The 19389-nt window shown below is 38.3% G+C and overlaps 1 protein-coding gene across 2 annotated transcripts in view; it reads left to right on the top strand.

Annotated features, from left to right (window-relative positions):
* ARFGEF2 (ARF guanine nucleotide exchange factor 2) overlaps positions 1–19389 on the top strand; it is a 150106-nt gene that overhangs the window by 50164 nt on the left and 80553 nt on the right. For both annotated transcript variants that reach the window (XM_077167366.1, XM_077167371.1), the window contains exons 9-14: positions 1712–1842; positions 2833–3067; positions 3681–3780; positions 4253–4392; positions 5515–5623; positions 15318–15501. In XM_077167366.1, coding sequence (XP_077023481.1) covers positions 1712–1842; positions 2833–3067; positions 3681–3780; positions 4253–4392; positions 5515–5623; positions 15318–15501 — 899 coding nt within the window. The remainder of the gene's footprint in view (positions 1–1711; positions 1843–2832; positions 3068–3680; positions 3781–4252; positions 4393–5514; positions 5624–15317; positions 15502–19389) is intronic.

Below are 19389 nucleotides of genomic sequence, written 5' to 3'. Positions count from 1 at the left end.
GTTCCGTATTTAGTTCTAATTTTTGAATGGCATGTAAAATTCTATTGTATGGGTTACTGTTACATCGTCAACCATTCCCTATCAGATTATTTCAGTTTTATTCCAGGAAACAATTCTATAATAGGTGTCCTTACAGCTAAATTTTTGTGTACACCCTTGATTCTTTCCTTAGGGTGAACTCCTATTAAGTGGTAGTGGCTAGATCAAAAGACCTGGGAGCTTTAAGTCTTCCGTAACACCAAATTTGCTTTCTAGGAAGATTTAATCTCTGCCCATTTTCCCATTCTTTTATTGAAACAGGCAGTACTATGGATTTGAAACTTTGCCAGTCTGATAGGAGAAATAGTAGAAGGCTATTTAGGTTTATTTGCCATTTACACATCTTGGTGCATTGCTTATTCATGTCTTTTGTATGTTTTTCATTTGAAGGAAGGTTCCATATTCCTTAATAAATTATAGAACTTTTTGTGTGCAGAGAATATTAATTTTTATCGTGTTACACTCATTTTTCTATTAAGTTTTTGTTTTTAAATGTGGCTTACTTTTTAAATTAGAGGTTTGTTTATATTTTTTATGTTTTTTTAATTGTGAAATATATGTACAAAAAAGCAATAGATTTCCAAGTACATTTTAACAAGTAATTGTGGAACAGATTTTAAAGTTTGGTAGGGTTATAGTTCACAATTTTGTTTTTTTTAATTCTAGCTGCTCCATGACACTGGAGACCAAAAAAAATAAAATCAATATAATGTTTCAGCAGTCATACTTCATTTGTTAAATCCTGTCTTCTCTGTTATACTCCTCCTATTCTTTTTTTTTCTTTTTTGTGATAAATCACATATATACAAAAAAGCAATAAATTCTAAGTACATTGCAACAATTAATGTAGAACAGATTTCAGAGTTTGGTATGGGTTACAGTTCCACAATTTTAGGTTTTTACTTCTAGCTGTTCTAAGGTACTGGAGAGTAAAAGAAATATCAGTATAATGATTCAGCAGTCATACTCATTTGTTAGACCCTACCTTCTCTGTATAACTCCACCATCACCTTCAGTCTTTCTCCCACTCTTTTGGGGTATTTGAGCTATGCCCATTCTAACCTTTCCATGTTGAAAGGGGCTATTGCTAATATGGGATAGAAGGATGGAACTAGCTGATGTTCTGGAAGGCCTGGCCCCTCTGCATTTCAGGACTTATCTGGTCTAGGGACCCATCTGGAGGTTGTAGGTTTCTGGAAAGTTACCCCAGTGCATGGAACTTTTGTAGAGTCTTATGTAATATCTTGGGTATTCTTTAGGATTGGTTTTGGTTGGGGTTTGATAAGTTATGATAGGTAGCAATGAGTTGGAGGTTTCTTTTTAAATACCCGTCATTTTTTCCTATTTATTCCACAATATTATTCTTAGAATTCCTTCCTTACTTCAGACTAATAAAATATTTACCTATATTCATTTTAGATATTTTCATGGTTTAATTTCTAATCATTTATCATTTTAAACCTGTCTTTCCAACTTTGTAAAGGACAAAGAACAAGGTTTTATCATTGCTGTAATGAACCCCCCCCCGCCATAGCTTCTATTTTGCCATACTCTTTCCTTCCTACATGTGCCTCTAAATGTAAGAATTTTAATTTCCATGAGGTAAATAAATTTCTTATATTTGGAAAGTGTTATCCTTTTATTTTGACCCTTTTGTTGTTTCTTTTATTAGGAATCAGACACACAAGGACATCAGGTGGCTGCTAGGTTCTCTCACATTCTGCAGAAGGATGCCTTCCTTGTGTTCCGCTCCCTTTGCAAACTGTCCATGAAACCTCTTGGTGAAGGTCCCCCAGATCCAAGGTAAGCAGACAGCCGTTCTTGAGCATCTGCCTCCCAAATGATCCAGGAGCACATGGTGCTGTGTTCCAGCTTTTCCTGGTTCCAGGAAATCCCAGTGCTGTGGCCTCTTGTTGATGTGAGTGCAGGATTTTATTCAGGGTGATTTTACAACTTCTCAGACTCATGCAGTCCTTATAGTCCTTTCTTAACGAATTAACTCTGTATGCCCACCAACCAAGATTTTGCACAGTTTTACTTTCCTTGGTTTATATGCTAAAAACAGTATATTGAACATGTGCCCTTTTTTTTCTGTCTAATGGATTTAGTCTCCTTTGGGATTTAGGGAGGGGCAGAATACATGCTCTACCCTGGATACAGGTTTAAGCCTCAGATAAAACCCGAGAAACTAGAATTTTCTGGTAAACTACTACAATAATAGAAGAAATGTGAAGTGAAGAAAGCAGAGGCATGGAGCCAGAGAGAGGTGCCTTTAAATCCTGGCTCCTCCACTTTTTACCAGCTTTGTGGCAGTAGGCTTTACTGAGACTGACCTGAAAAATGGGAACATGGCAAATAGAGTGGGGCAGAGCTCTTAGCATCACATGAAATGTTTTAAAGTAATTGATTCTGTCAGTTTAGTTGCAGAATCACTGCTCCAAAGACAGCTCACACTTAACTTGCCTCTTGCTGCACTCTCTACTTCGGAGCAGGGAGAGACCAGACGAATAGGAGTTGGCAGGTCTTGTTCCCAAAGGACCTACAAGTTCCATGAAACCCCACCTTTTAAACTGGCATTCAGATGAGAGGCAAGCTATATTTTTGGGCATTGATTTCTTTATGAAAAGAAATTCTTCTCTCACTCTCGTTTTCTTGACATTTAGATACTATTGCAAATTCTTCAGTCATTGGCCTCTCCAAAAGTGCTTATCACTGGTAGTGGAGTGAGGTCTTCTCCAGCAACGGACTGTCTTAGATTTGGCTTTTAACACCATGTTTGTATTTCTTTGACAGATCCCATGAGCTGCGTTCCAAGGTGGTTTCCCTGCAGCTGCTTCTCTCCGTGTTGCAAAATGCTGGCCCTGTCTTTAGGACTCATGAGATGTTCATCAATGCAATCAAGCAATATCTCTGTGTGGCATTGTCCAAAAATGGCGTCTCTTCAGTGCCTGATGTCTTTGAGCTCTCTCTTGCCATTTTTCTTACTCTTCTTTCAAACTTTAAAATGCACTTGAAGATGCAGATTGAGGTATGGATTCCAAATTTAATTTTTTATTTGATAATATTTAAACCAGATGAGTTAACTGCTGGTAGCAGTCACTGGGAACCACAGTTAGACTATCTCTTGTTGGCAGGCCAAACTTTTTTGAGTGAGTGAGAAAAGAATACCTTGTCATGAAGAAATCAATGCCCGAAATAGAGTTTGCCTCTCATTTGAATCCCAGTTTAAATGGTATGGCCATTGTGCTAGCATTGGTTCCCAAACATGTCTTTTTGGTTTTTGAATTGTTTGAAATAATTTGAATTAATTACCAAAATTCAGAAATCTGGTTTTATATAAAAATAGATTTCAGCTTACTCCTGAAAAATCATAGCACTGGTCCTGCATTTCCATGTTCAGCTCTTGGCTGGAGCTGAGCAGCAGCTGCTCTGTAATGGGCCCAAGCCTTCCATTGCCTTCCCTTTCTGGTGTTCTCACACCAGGCTTCAGCTGCCATTCAGAGTACGTTAACACTGCCTTTCCTTCTACCCACGCTGCTTCACTTGTGCAAAGATCTGCCTGTTCTCTAAAAGCGTTGGAATTCTTTAGTCCTAATTTAACGTAGTTTTTTTTTTTTCCCCTTTGACTTCATATCATACAGGTTTTTTTCAAAGAGATTTTCCTGAACATTTTAGAAACATCAACAAGTTCTTTTGAGCACAGGTGGATGGTTATTCAGACTCTCACGAGGATCTGTGCAGGTATTTTATTCCTGAGGGTGCTCATCTTTTGAACTCATTCAGAAATGCATTTGATGCTATCATTTTCTCAGAGCCCAAGCCCAGTAACTCTACCTTTTCACATTTTAATCTGTGTTGGGAAACTGTCACCTCAAGGCTAATTCTAGTCTGTGACTAGTTATACCCACCTCTCTCTTAGAGGATGACCTGCTCATTCTGGTTTGCCGGGGACTCTCCTGGTTTCAGCACTGAAAGTCCCCAGTGTTGGCAAACCTCCACATCTCGGTATGCAGGAAATTCTTACAATCCATTAAGCCTCCTTCTTATAAGCTTCCCACTCCCTAGTACTTCCAGCATGCATTTCCTGATCGAGGAATGGCCTTCTGAATGAGTAACTCACTGGAAAGATTTTTGGCAAAGGAATCTTGTTCAATAAGAAAATGGATTAGCTGTTTGTCTTCAGAATTTCTGACACTTTTGTGTTTTCTTCCAGATGCCCAGTGCGTTGTGGATATCTATGTCAACTATGACTGTGACTTAAATGCTGCTAACATTTTTGAGCGCCTTGTAAATGATTTATCCAAAATCGCTCAGGGAAGAAGTGGACATGAGCTGGGAATGACACCCCTGCAGGTAAAAACCCTGAAAACACCCATTTATATCTAAAATTCATTCACTTCAATAAGTATTTGTTGGATGCCACCATGTGCCAGGCACTGTCCTCAGAGCTAGAGATACCACAGTGAACAAAGCACACATATGCACGCACACACACATGAAATCCCTGCTGTCATGAAACTGTATTACAAGCAGATAGTAAAGAAATAAGTTATCAGGTAGTAACAAGTGCTCCAGAGAATAAAGCAGGGTCAAAAGAGAAAGTCTGCTGGAAGCAGGGGTGTTGTAATTTTACCAGGGTCATCAGGGAAGTCTCCCTGAGAAGGTGACATTCGAGCTGAGACTGTAGGAAGTGAGTTTATTCCGTTACCTTTCCAAAGGTAGTGTGTAAAATAGGATCCCAGTCTCTAATATTGGCAAAGCAGATTGCTTCCTATTAGAATATTGCCTCATTATTAGATTCCTGCAGGTAGGATAGGTTCCTTCAGCTGAGGTCTTCGAATGAATTGGTCAGGTAAACTCCCTGGAATTATGTGAGCATTTTTCCTAGAAGAATGTTCATAGCTCCTGTCAGATTCACCGAGAGATCTGTGCTGTCACAGATACTGTATTAGAAGTATTTGCATGGTTTTTAAGGATTATCTGCAACTCATGTTCAATTTTATTTAATAAATGCCACTTTTTAAAAAAAATCAGCGTTTTTACTTGCTTGTGGGATGAGTCTTTAAATGGAATGCATTTATGGGTGTTTAAGGTATAGGATTGTGTCCCCAATATCTCATTTGCTGCATAATTCTCCTTTTTCAGAGAATCACTGGTTAATATTGTTTCAGGCTTTCTTTTTTTTTTAATTTTTTTTTTTAATCACAGCAATGATTGAAAATTTTCAGTTGTCATTATTCATTTTAGGGCCGTACACATCCCATATTTCTGCTGCTAGGATGTTTGTAATGAACGCCTTTAGATATGCCCAAGTTTTTTCCTGTGAGCCCTTAATACCTCTGTGTCCCGTTAAGTTTTCCTTGGGTTTTATAGCTAAAAGCCCTTTGTGTCACACACAGTTCCCTAAGAGCCCTGTAGATGTCTGCATTTAATTTATCTGCTAAATCTCTGGGCCATGTCACTTTTGCCCTTTAGGAGCTCAGTCTGAGGAAGAAAGGCCTGGAATGCCTGGTGTCCATTCTCAAGTGCATGGTGGAATGGAGCAAAGACCTGTATGTGAATCCCAACCACCAGACCAGCCTCGGTGAGAGAGCGCTGCTGCTGCCACCTCCTTTCGGGATCAGCTACTTAGGACTCTCAGAAAAAGTTGTCTTGGTGTAGTTGTCTTATAATTTGTAACTGAGCTAACATGTTAGTTTGCCATCTACCTGTTGTATTTTCAAGGCTTAGCTTTTTATTCTTTCTGAAATTTTGGGTTGAGCCAGCATGAAGTTGTGCTGTAACTTTATTTTTCCAAAAGGAAAACCAGTTGTTCCAACATTTTTTTCAATAGTCTTTCCTTCCCTCACTGATTTGAAGCACCATATTTATTATGATAGTCTTCTCTGAACACTATGTAAATCTTTCTTGACTTTTTAATCTTCTTTTGATTTATCTCCTCTTGTACCAGTATTACACTTTTTACCCAGCTTTGATTTTATGAGAATTGTATAGTAAGTTTTGATACCTGGTAGGTAAGTCCTATGGTTCACTATTCTTCCTTAAGTGACCTCGATTTTTACTCTTTCATGTAAATGTTAGATTTAGCTTATCAAGTTCTGTGAAAAAATATCTTTTTCTTCACAGTTTAAAGTTTCTTATTTTGAACAAATTTTAGACTTACAGAAAAGTTGGAAAACAAATACAGATAGTTTTCATATACCTGTCACTCAGCTTTCCCTAATGTTATCCTGTCTACCATAATGCAACTAATTATCAGGAGGAGGAACTTAATATTGATACAGTGCTCTTACCTAAAGTGAAGACTAGTGAGATTGTCCCCTTGTGTTCTTTCTTTGTTTCAGGAGCCTATCTAGGATCTTACATGGCATTTTAGATGTTTGTTTTCTTAGTGTTGTACATTCTGTAAGTTTCTTGGACATTGTTTTTTATAACCTTAACATTTCTGGAGAGTATCAATCACTTATTTATTATTATTTTTTAACTTCTTATTTTGAAGTGCTTTCAAACTTACATGACAGTTATAAAACTAATACAAACTCCATACAGAGAACTCCAACATGCTCCTGCCCCTCCAGATACCCAGACCGCCAGTTTTAACGTTTTTTCACATTTGCTGTATCATTCTGTTTAGCTATTGTTCCATCTGTTAATCAGTCCATTTTCTGAACACTTGATTGTAAGTTTATGCATCATACTCCTTGAACACTTAATGATGCCATGTACATTTCCTATGACCAGGGATGTTCACCTGTGTAACCATTTTAAGTGTAGTTGTCAAATTTGAGAAATTAAACATTGATATAAAGCTTACAGTCTATATTCCAATTTTTTCTTAAGTCCCAAAATGTCCTTTTAAGCCTTTAACTCCCTTTTTAGATCCCGGTACATCCAGAATCATGTATTACATTTCATTGTCGTGGTCTTTTTTCTTTTTTCTTTTTAAACTATGGAAATATTTATATAGACTATCAACTTTCCCATCCTACTCACTCCCAAGCGTTCTAGTCAGTGGAATTAATCAAATTCACAGTATTCCATTCCTAAAATTTTTCCACCACCACCACCAGAAACCCTCCACCCGTTTATGCTTTAAGCTCCATTCCTCCTGCTTCCCTGTCCCTGGCAACCTGTACTCTAATTTCTCTCTCTGCAACTTGCATATTCTCTGACATTTTCTTTGTAATTACCATAGGACTTAAATTAACATCCAAAAACTGTAACAATATCATTTGCTTTGATACTAATTTAAGTTCAATAGTATGTGTGTACACATTTCTATACCCCTCTGTCCCCCCACCTTTGTATGGTTCTTGTTAGAGATTTCATGTTTATACCTAAGTCCAAAACCACTGATTTATTGTTGCATTGTATGCATTTGCCTATCCTGTAAAGTGAAAAGTGGAGTTACAAGGGGAGAATACAATAGTACTCTTTTTATATTTTATATTTACTCTTGTTGTTTATATTTACTCTTGTGGTTACCTTTACTGGAGCTCTCTTTTCTTCGAGTGGCTTTGATCTTTTGTCTATCGCCCTTTCCTTTTAACCTGCAGAATTCTCTTTGGCATTTCTTATAGGGCTGGTCTGATAATGACTAAGTCACTTAGCTTTTGTTTATCTGGGAGTGTCTTAATCTCTTCCTCATTTTTTTTAAATGTTTTTTTTTATTGTGAAATGTAACATGTATAGAAAAAAAGAAGCAGTAATTTTTAAAGTACATTTTAATAAGATAACAGATTTCAGTGTTTAGTATGGGTTACCATTACACATTTTCAGGTTTTTCCTTCTAGCTGATCCAAAATATTGGAAGATAAAAGAAATATCAATTATAGTGATTCAGCAGTCATACTTGTTTGTTAAATCCTGTCTTCTCTGACTTCTCCTTCTGTTTTGATCCAAGTCCCAATCTGTAGGGATCTTTGGGCTACATCCCTTCTAACTTTTTCATGTTGAAAAGGGCTGTCAACAATATTGAGAGAGTACCAGGGGTTTCCCAGGTGGGAAAATTTAATATTTCCATTTTTTTTTCCCAGTCCCTCAAGGGACTCTGCCAGTACATTTTAATTATCAGCCCACCATAGTCTGGGATGTTTCCAGGTATTAGGTAAAGCTGTTCAGAATTATGAGGCCTCATTTCTGTTCTGGGCTCCATATGTTTGGGTTGTTGAAATGAGCTATCCAGACAGGTTGATTTAGATTGTGTATTACAGAAAATTTAGGTTCTAGACACCATAAGCCTCTCTGCCTTTGGTCCCATATGGTAGGTGAAGCTGTAGAGTATACGCACTATCATCTTTTGCCCATATTCTGATTTACCTTAGTCCCAATCAGACCAACTTCATTTTTATCTCTAATTGTAGCCTGCTCTCTTTTTGGGGTACTCTAGTATTGGTGCAACAGGTTGACAAATAAACTTTCCTGGCTGTTCTTCTAATCTTGGGAATGGTGAATTTCTTCAAGGGATTAGCTTCTATACCAATAATTGGAAAAGGTTTACTGATTCCATAGTTTCTTAGGTTTAGCAGTTTCTTTCATTTCCATTTTGCTGTTGGTCACTGTTCAGTGGAATCTACCATCACAGTTGTAATCAGGGTTCATTCCATACATGAAAAATGATAAAGGATTATCTCAGGCATTCCTTGCCCTAGCCTGATCACCTCCACCCCCCATGCCCAAGCAGCCCTTACCCTCCTGAGCACCCCCGTGCCCACCACTCCTGCAGCAGGCATCGTGTGAGCACGGACTCTATTCAATGGTGGCACCATTGTGTGGCGGGCCTGGGGGGGCTCAGTACCTCACAGACCACGGGAGCAGTTGTTACCCAGGCAGCATTCTTTTCTTGTGCTTTTTAGCCATTTGTGTTTGTGCTCTTCAGAAAAATGTCTGTTCATATCCTGTGCTCATTTTATTATTGGGCTATTCTTTCGTTGTTGAGTTGTTTGATTTCTTTATGTACACAGGATATCAAAACCCTACCTGATAGGTGCTTTCCAACTATTTTCTCCCCTTGACTTAGCTGCTTCTTTACCTTTTTGACAAAGTCCTTTGAGACACAGAAGCTTTTGATCTTAAGAAGTTCTTAAAGAGATCTTAAGGATCTTAAGGAGGAGATCCTTTCCTCTTTGGATGCCTTTTGATAAGAAAAATTTATCAATTTTTTCTTTTATCGCTTGTGCTTTGGGTGTAAAATTTAAAAAGCTACCTCCTGTTACTAGGTCTTAAAGATGTTTCCCTATGTTTTCTTCTAGGCATTTTAGGGTACTTTAATCCATTTTGAATTAATTTTTGTATAGGGTGTAAGGTAGGGATCCTCTTTCATTCTTTTGGCTATTAATATCCAGTTCTCCCATTGGTATTTATTGAAAAGACTCTTCTGTCCCAGTTGAGTGAATTTTAGGGCCCTATCAAAGATCAGTTCCCTTGATTTGATTCCATTGGTCAGTCCTTCTGTCTTTGTGCCAGTGTTGTGCTGTTTTGACTTCTGTGGCTTTTTAGTAAGCTTTAAGATCAGGAAGTATTAGTCCTCCCACTTTGCTTTTCTTTTTAAGGATATTCGAGGTCTCTTTCCCTTCCAAGTAATTTTGATAACTAGCTTTTCAAAGTTTTCAGATAGTTTGTTAGAATTTTGATTGTTATTGCATTGAAACTGTAGATCAGTTTGGGTAGAATTGACATCTTGATGAAGTTCAGTCTTCCTATCCATGAACACATAACGTCTTTACATCTATTTAGGTCTTTGATTTCTTTCAGCAATGTTTTATAGTTTTCTGTGTATAAATCCTTGACTCCCCTAGTGGGGCTTATTCCTGGACACTGATTCTTCTGGTCACTATTCTGAATGGAATTTTTTCCTTCGTTGTCACCTCAGATAGATCATTGCTTGTGTGTAGAACGTTACTGATTTCTGGATATTAATCTTGTATCCCACCACTTTGCTGAATTTGTTAGCTCAAATAGCTTTGTCGTAGGTTTCTCAGGGTTTTCCAATATACGATCATGTTGTCTGCAAATGATGAAAATTTTACTTCTTCCTTTCCTCTTTGGATGCCTTTTATTTTTTTCTCCTGCCTAATCATGCCAGCTAGGACTTCTAGTACAGTGTTGAATAGTAGTGGTGACAGTGGGCATCCTCATCTCACTCCTGATCTTAGGGGAAATGCTTTCAATCTCGCCATTAGCTGTGATGTTGGCTGTGGGTTTTTCATATATGCCCTTTAACATATTGAGGAAGTTTCCTTCAATTCCTCCCTTTTGAAGTATTCCAGCAGAGAAGGATGCTGAATTTTGTTGAATGCTTTTTCAGTATCAATAGATATGGTCATGTGATTTTTCCCTTTGTTTGTTAATGTGCTGTGTTACATTGATTGATTTTCTTATGTTGAACCACCCTTGCGTTCCTGATATAAACCCCACTTGATTGTGATGTGTAATTCTTCTAATGTGTTGTTGAATTTGATTTGCTAGTCTTTTGTTCAGAATTTTTGCACCTGTGTTCATTAGGGAGCTTGGTCTGTAGTTTATCTTACTTGTAGTGTCATCATCTGGTTTTGTTATTAAAGTGATGCTAGCTTCATAAAATGAATTAGGGAGTGTTCCTTTTTTTTTTTCAATTTTTTTGAAAGAGCTTGAGCAGGATTGGTATTAGTTCTTTGTGTAATGTTTGTTCAGATTCCCCCGTGAAGGCTTCTGGTTCTAGCTTTTCTTGGTTGCACGTTTCTTGATGACTGAGTGATCTCTTTACTTGTAATTGGTTTGTTGAGATTTCCTCTTTCTTCTCGAGTCAGTGTAGCTTCTTGGTGTGTTTCCAGGAATTTATGCATTTCATCTAAGTTGTCTAGTTTGTTGGTATATAGCTGTTCATAGTATCCTTTTATGATCTTTAAAATTTCTTCAGGATCCATAGTAACAACTCTCTCTCCATTTCTTATTTTGTTAATTTGCATCTTATAGCCTCTCTCTTTTTTTCTTTGTCGGTCTAGCTAGGGCTCCATCAACTATATTGATTTTCTTAAAGAGCCATCTTTTAGTTTTGTTAGTTCTTTTTATTGTTTTGTTGTTGTTGTTCTCCAGTTTGTTTACTTCTGCTTTTATCTTTGTTATTTCTCTTCATCTATTTGCTTTGGGCTTAGTTTGTTCTTTCCCTGATTTCTCCAGACGAGCAGTATTCTCCTCAATTTTTGCTTGTTCTCTTTTTTAATTATAGACATTTACGACGATAATTTTCTGTCTCAGCACTGCTCTTCCACATCCTGTTAAATTCTAATAAGTTGTTGTATTCTCATTTTCATTGGTCTCCAGATATTTAGTGATTTCTCTAGCAATGTCTTCTTTGACCCATGACTATTTAAGAGTGTGTTGTTTAATCTCCATATATGTGAAAGTTCTGCTTCTTTGGTGGTTATTAATTTCCAGCTTCATTCTGTTGTGGTCAGAGAGAGTGCTTTGGATAAGTTCAATCTTATTAAATTTATAAAGACCTGTTTTGTGTCCCAGCATATGATCTATCCTGGAGGACATTCCATGAGCACTAGAGGAAAATGTGTATCCTGTTGTTCTGGGGTGTAACGATCTATATATGTCTATTAGGGTTAATTCATTTATCACCTTGTTTAGGTTCTCCGCTTCCTTGCTGATCCTCTGTCTCATTGTTCTGTCTATAGAGGAGAGTGGTGTATTGAAGTCTCCCACTATTATTGTTGAAATATCTATAGCTCCCTTCAGTTTTCCCAATGTTTGCCTGATATACTTTCGAGCTCCTTGATTGGGAGCCTAAACGTTTATGATTGTTATTTCTTCTTGGTGAATTGTCCTCTTTTATTAATATGTAGTGTACTTCTTTGTCTCTTATGACATCTTTATATTTAAAGTCTATTTTATCTGATACTAGTGTAGCTGTTCCTTCTTTCTGTTGCTTACAGCTCTCATAGGGCATCTTTTTCTGACCTTTCACTTTCATTCTATTTGTATCCTTCTGTCTAAGATGCATCTCTTGTAAACAGCATATAGATGAATCATATATTTAATCCATTCTGCTGATCTGTATCTTTTGATTGGTGAGTTTAATCTGTTACTGTTCGAAGTCATTATAAAAGCATTTCTCAAATCTACCATCTTATCCTTTAGTTTTGATTTGTCAGATCTATATATTCTTTTCCCTCTCTCTTTTTGTCCTTTGAATTACCTTTTCTGGTATTCCTTAATTCTGTGCCCTCTTTCAGACTTCCTTCCCTGTCTTTTTTTTTTCGACTGACAGAACTCACTTTAATACTTCTTGTAGGGCAAGTCTCTTGTAGACCTGTTCTCTCAGTCTTTATTTGTCTTTGAATCTCTCCCTCAACCTTAAAAGACAATTTGACAGGATAAAGAATTCTTTGCTGTAAGCCTTTCCTGTTCAGGATCTTAAATATATCATACCACTCCTTGCCTCCATGGTGCCTGTTGAGTAGTATGAACTCAGTCTTATGTGGTTTTCCTTGTATGTAGCAGATTGCTTTTTTCAAAAGCAGCTTTCAGAACTTTCTGCTGCTTTTAACATTTGGCAGTCTGATTAGTATGTATATTGGAGTAGACCTATTTGAGTTTTGTCTATTTGGGGTTCACTGGGCCTATTTGATTTGCGTATTTATGTCTTATAAGGGTTGGAAAGTTTTCTCCGATTACCTCTTCAGCTAACCTTTACAGCCCTTTACTCTTCGCTTCTTCTGAAACACCAATGATTCTTATGTTTGTACGTCTTTGGTTGTCCATCATTTCCCTGAGATCTAGTTCCATTTTTTCTGTCTTTCTTGCCATTTGCTCTTTTATGTGCTCAAATTCAATCATTCTGTTTTCTAATTTGCCAATTCTTTCTTCTGCCTCTTCAAATCTGCTGATGTATGTCTCTAGGATATTTTTAATTTGGTCTACAGTATCTTTCATCTCTGTGGTATCCGCTATTTTTCTGTTTAATCTTTCAAGTTCTTCTTTATGCACTCTGGTGTCTTCTCGATATTCTTTATTTCTTTATAAATATCCTTGAGTTGTTCCATATTCTGTGTCCCCTCTGGTGTTTTGATTTGGCCATTTCTGCCTGGATCTTCATGTGCTTTGTGATTTTCTATTGTGTCAGGGGCGTTTGCTTTCCTTATAAGGTTATTTTGCAAGTTGTTTCCCTCACTCACATAAGTTTTGTATTTACTTGGGTTTGTGTTGAAGATCTCCTTTTGAACTTGGTTTGTCAGTAATTCCTTGCCAAACCAATGGCCTGACCTCATGTAGGAGGTGCTATTCAACTTGGGGGTCTATTAAAAGCCCTCTCTCTTCATCCCAGTCCCTCTTCTTCAGCTGCCATCCTTGTTGTTTGTTTATTTATTGTATTTGACCCTATTCTGGTTGCTCCATGGTGAAGTCAGCCCAGCCTACCCCACCATCTTCCTGAAAGTCTCTTTCTTATTTTTGAAAGAGAATTTTGCCAGATAGAGAATTTTTTCTTGGTAATTTTTTGCTTTAAGCACTTTAAATATGTCATCCCACTGCCTTCTTGCCTCCATGATGTCTGCTAAGAAATTGGCACTTAATCTTTTGAGCTCCTTTGTATGTGACACGTTACTTTTCTCTTTGGGTGTTCAGAGTTGTCTCTTTATCACTGGAATTCAACAGTTTTGTTTTAATTAGCTTGTGATGTGGTTCTGTGAGGGTTTATCCTGCTTGGAGTTTGTTGGCTGCCTTAAGTGTGCATGTTCATGTCTTCCATTGCATTTGCGTAGTTCTCAGGCGTTATTTCTTTGAATATTCTCTCTGCCCCTTTCTCTCTCCTTTCTTCTTCTGGGACTCCCACAATGTATAAATTGGTGTGCTTCATGGTATCTCATGGGTTCCTCAAGCCTTGGGCACTTTTTGTTCATTTTTCCCTCTGTCTGGTTGTCTTATCTTCAGGTTTATGGATTCTTTCTTTTCCCAGCTCCAATCTGCTCTTGAACCTCTCTAGGTAATTTTTATTTCTGTCATTGTGGATTTTTACTCTGTGTGGTTCCTTTTCATAATTTCCATCTCTCTATTGATATTCTCCTTGTGTTCATGTATCGTTTTCCTGATTTCCTTTATTTCTTTGTCTGTTTTCTTTTAGCTCATTCAGTATATTTAGGATCTTTTTTTTTTTAAATAATTGACTGATATGTCTAAGGTCTCATCCTCCTCATTGATAGTTTTAAATGCTTTAATCTTCTCCTTTGCCTCGGCCATCACTTCCTATTTTTTTATATGTTCCGTAATCTTGGACATTTTGATATTTTAATGTGTTATTGCAGGAATTTAGTCTCTGAGGTATGTGTTCCTTAAGTTTGTATCCAGCAAGTGTCATGACAAAGCCTCCTTGAACACCAGAAGATACCAAAACAGAAAAAAAAAGGAAGGAGAAAAGATGGAAACACCTTACCCAGTCATTACGAGAAAACACCTTTCCCAATTTTTGCAGATTTCCCTGTGCCAGGGCTGTCCTTCAGGGCTTATCCATACAGTGAGTTTAGAGAATAACTCAAGGCCAAAGCATAGAGTCTGCCTTGATCCTCTGTGCACATGCGTCTTGTCTTTGGCATGTGTGTGTGGACCCAAGAATTCCACTATTTACATGGATGCCAATGTTTCCCCTGCCCAGGCACCGCACTCTTGTATCTTAAAGTCCATAGTCCCTTGCCAGAGGCAGCCATGATTTGATTGCTTTCCCATTGCATCCTGTAAGAGAACTCTGAAAGCTGCCTTGTACACACAGGGCAAATTCTGGGATGGCAAACCTGTGATAAGTGTCCTGGTTTAGTCCTTCAGTCCACATTACCAGAGAGATTGGGTGAGACATACATGCACCCAGTACATGTGTGAGGGTTACTCTGCTCCTTCTAGATCCAAGACCAATGACCTGCTCTGGGTGCAGGCTGTCTCCTCTCCGAGCTGGTGAGGGCATGGGAAAAGGACCGGCAAGGGTGCCACAGGGCCCTACTTCTTTGAATAGCCTTTTTCTTGATTTGGTCCTTACCTGTTTCTGCAGTCCTTTAACTGTTTTCTGGAGCTGTGAAAAACATGTTTCTGTCTGTTCTTGCTAGTTGTTCAAAGCTTCTGTGGGGGCAACACCTTGAAGCCTCTCCAATGTATCTGGGACATATCAAGATTTCATACTTACGATCATTACAGTAAAACATCTTATTGTTAAAGCTCTGGAAAAGAGGACTGTGGACACAGATTTGAGTGCAGCTGTATCTGTCCTGTCTACTTATTTGGTTTCCTTTGCTTTTGTGTCATTGCAGGTCAGGAGAGGCTCATGGATCAGGAAATGGGGGAAGGAAGAGGCCTTGACATGGCAAGGCGGAGTAGTGTGACATCCATGGAGTCCACAATGTCTTCAGGGACCCAGACAACCATCCAAGATGATCCAGAGCAGTTTGAGGTCATCAAGCAACAAAAGGAAATCATTGAACATGGCATTGAGCTGTGAGTATGGCTGCCACTCTTGCAGAATCTGTTAAGGCATCTAATAAATGTTTGTCTTTTATATGGGTATCTAGGACTGACTCCTAAAAGGGAAGTGCCTGTTACAAAATGCTAAAGATGGTACTTGTAGAGGAGTTTAATTGAGCCAGGCAGAGTGAATGAGTGAAATCCGAAGGTGTATAGTCTAACCTGTTATAATGCCTCTATGGATATCAGGGATCCATTCTCCTTTTTAGCTTTCTAATTCACTGTCCTTAGCATAAAGTTCTCATCTTCATTGTTCCTCATGGTCTAAGATGGCTGTGTAGCATCTGCCATCACACATATATTCTGAAAGAAAAGAAGAGGGAAATGACCGAGAGAGTATACCTCCATTTGCTGCATCAGCTTTGTTTAAGGATCATTCTTTAAAGTGCCAACATCACTTTTGTTCATATCTCACTGACTAGAACTTTATCTCATGGCTACACTTTGTTTAAGAGAGGTAGGGAGAACAAAAATAAGAGAGATAGGGGAAAGTAATTCTAGATGATTATGTGCCCAGCTAAACAAGTTGAGTTCTAGTAGTTTTGGAAAAGGAACAATGCATATTGGATGACAAACAGCCAACTTCACTACAGCTGGGTCAGAAATTGAAAGTAGAGAGTGTGAAAATGGCAGCTTAGTGAGGTGTGGGATTTAGTTCGTCTCCCAGAGCTGCTGATAAATAGCCAAGAACAGTACAGAACAGCTCCTGGGGCCATGTCAGTGACCAGACACACAGTGTACCCCAGTCTGAACCAGCTGGACCGGCTGCGAGTACCCCTAGAACCAGATTTCCCCAAGCTGTGGTGGCCAGTGCCCCTCCCCCACAGGCTACTTCCCAGAGGGGAAAGGAAAGGGACTTTACCAGCAGCAGGGGCTGAGCTCAACCAAACACCAATTGTGGAATTAATTAATTCTGACTACTGAAAATAGGCGCTCCGCTCAGCTGAACCCGGTCAAAGTGGGGGGGCACTCATTTTTGCCCTGGCGCCAAGGGGGCAGGGCTGACAAAAAAGAAGAAACAGAGGTTTTTGTGGCTGTGTTTCTGCAAAGTCTTAATTGCCTTTGGATACAGCGGCAGGGCTTCTCAGGCTGCGACTGCCCCAGGCATAGGCAGAAACAAGCTCGTCTGGGGGCTTCTCTGGAGCCTGTGCCTTCCCCAGGGGAGGGGTGAAGCCCCACCCAGGTGGAATCCCTCCATCAAGGAATTCAGACACCAGGGCTTGGTAATTTGAAGCCATTAAAACCAGCCTACAACCTCTCCTCTTTCTCCACCACGCCCCCAGCAGGGAGAGTCTGCCAAAGTTAAAGGTACCGCATCGTCTTATGCTGGTGGGACCTGCAGTCAGACAAGCACCACATACTGGGCAGGATAAGAAAAACAGAGTCCAGAGACTTCACAGGAAAGTCAACCTGCTGGGTCTCACCCTCAGGGAAAACCAATGCAGGTGACTCTTTCCTTCTGATAGGAGGCCAGTTTGGTCTGGGAAAATTCAGCTGGGGTCTATAATATCTAAGTAGACCCTCCTAAGTGTGTGTGGGGAAAAGGCACCACACAAGTAGGGCAAGAAACAAGAAAACAAGAACTGAAAAATTCTCCTCTGTTAAACAAAACTTAAGCTAAAGGTCCAGATAAAGCTGAACGGAATGTCAAAGAACAGATAGACAACAAATTCATCCAGCAAGAAAACCCTAGATAAAAGAAGTGAAAGCAATCTCCAGAATAAACTAATTAAGGTAATTAAATGTCTAGACGCTAGCAAAAAATAACAAATCACACTAGGAAAATTGAAGATATGGCCCAGTCAAATGAACAAACCAACAATTCAAATGACATACAGGAGCTGAAACAACTAATTCGGAATGTACGAACAGACATGGAAAACCTCATCAAAAACCAAATCAGTGAACTGAGGGAGGATATAAAGAAGGCAAGGAAAGAACAAAAAGAAGAAACTGAAAGTCTGAAAAAACAAATCACAGAACTTATGGAAATGAAAGACAGTAGAAGAGATGAAAAAAACAATGGAAACCTACAATGGTAGATTTCGAGAGACAGAACATAGGATTTCTGAACCAGAGGACAAAACATCTGAAATCCAATAAGAAACAGAAACTATAGGGGAAAAAAATGGAAAAATATGAGCAGGGACTCAGGGAATTGAAAGACAATATGAAGCGCATGAATATATGTGTTGTGGGTGTTCCAGAAGGAGAAGAGAAGGGAAAAGGAGGAGAAAAACTAATGGAGGAAATTATCACGGAAAATTTCCCAACTCTTATGAAAGACTTAAAATTACAGATCCAAGAAGTGCAGTGTACCCCAAAGAGAAGAGATCCAAATAGACATACTCCAAGACATTTAATAATCAGAATGTCAGAGGACAAAGAGAAAGAAAGAATCTTGAAAGCAACAAGAGCAAAGCAATCCATCACATACAAGGGAAGCCCAATAAGACTATGTGTAGATTTCTCAGCAGAAACCATGGAGGCGAGAAGACAGTGAGATGATATATTTAAATTACTAAAAGAGAAAACTGCCAACCAAGAATTCTATATCCAGCAAAACTGTCCTTCAAAAAGGAAGGAGAAATTAAAACATTTCCAGACAAAAAATCACTGAGAGACTCTGTGACCAGGAGACCAGCTCTGCAAGAAGGGAGCACTAGAGACAGATACGAAAAGACATAAGAGCGAGGTGTGGAGAAGAGTGTAGAAATGAAGACTATGAGTAAAGGTAAAAAGAAGGAAAATTAGATATGACGTATAAAATCCAAAAGGCAAAATGGTAGAAGAAAGTACTTACTGCCCATACAGTAATAACACAAATGTTAATGGATTAAACTCCCCAATCAAAATATATAGACTGACAGAATGGACTAAAAAATAGGACCCATTTATATGCTGTCTGCAGAAAATACATCTTAGACCCAAGGATAAACATAGGTTGAAAGTGAAAGGTTGGAAAAAGATTTTATGCAAATAACAATCAGAAAAGAGCAGGAATAGCTACACTAATATCCAACAAATTAGACTTCAAATGTAAAACAGTTAAAAGAGACAAAGACCGATACCATGTGTTAATAAAAGGAACAATTCAGCAAGAAGACATAACAATCAAAAATATTTATGCACCGAGCCAGAATGCTCCAAAATATATACGACAAACACTGAAAAGAGAAATAAACACATCTACCATAATAGTTGGAGACTTCAGTTTCCCACTCTCATTGATGGACAGAACATCTAGACAGAGGATCAATAAAGAAACAGAGAATTTGAATAATACAATAAATGAGCTAGACTTCACAGACATTTATAGAACATTATACCCCAAAACAGCAAGATACACCTTTTTCTCAAGTGCTCATGGATCATTCTTTAGGGTAGACCATATGCTGGGTCACAAAGCAAGTCTCAAAAAATTTAAAAAGATTGAAATCAAACAAAACACTTTCTCAGATCATAAAGGAATGAAGTGGAAATCAATAGTAGGCAGAGTGCCAGAAAATTCACAAATATGTGGAGGCTCAACAACACACTTGTAAACAACCAGTGGGTCAAGGAAGAAATTACAAGAGAAATCAGTAAATAACTCGAGGCAAATTAAAATGAAAAGGCAACATATCAAAACTTAAGCAACACAGCAAAGGCAGTGCTAAGAGGGAAATTTATTGCCATAAATGCCTATATCAAAAAAGAAGAAAGGACAAAAATCAAAGAATTAACTGTCCACATGGAAGAACTAGAGAACAAACAGCAAACTAACCCCGAAGGAAGTAAAAGGAAAGAAATATTGATGATTAGAGCGGAAATAAATGAAATTGAGAACATGAAAACAGTTGAGAAAATCAACAAAAGCAG

The sequence above is a fragment of the Tamandua tetradactyla genome, chromosome 1, assembly GCF_023851605.1.
Source record: "Tamandua tetradactyla isolate mTamTet1 chromosome 1, mTamTet1.pri, whole genome shotgun sequence".
Classification (NCBI taxonomy): Eukaryota; Metazoa; Chordata; class Mammalia; order Pilosa; family Myrmecophagidae; genus Tamandua; species Tamandua tetradactyla.
This window is presented reverse-complemented; position numbering and strand designations above follow the sequence as displayed.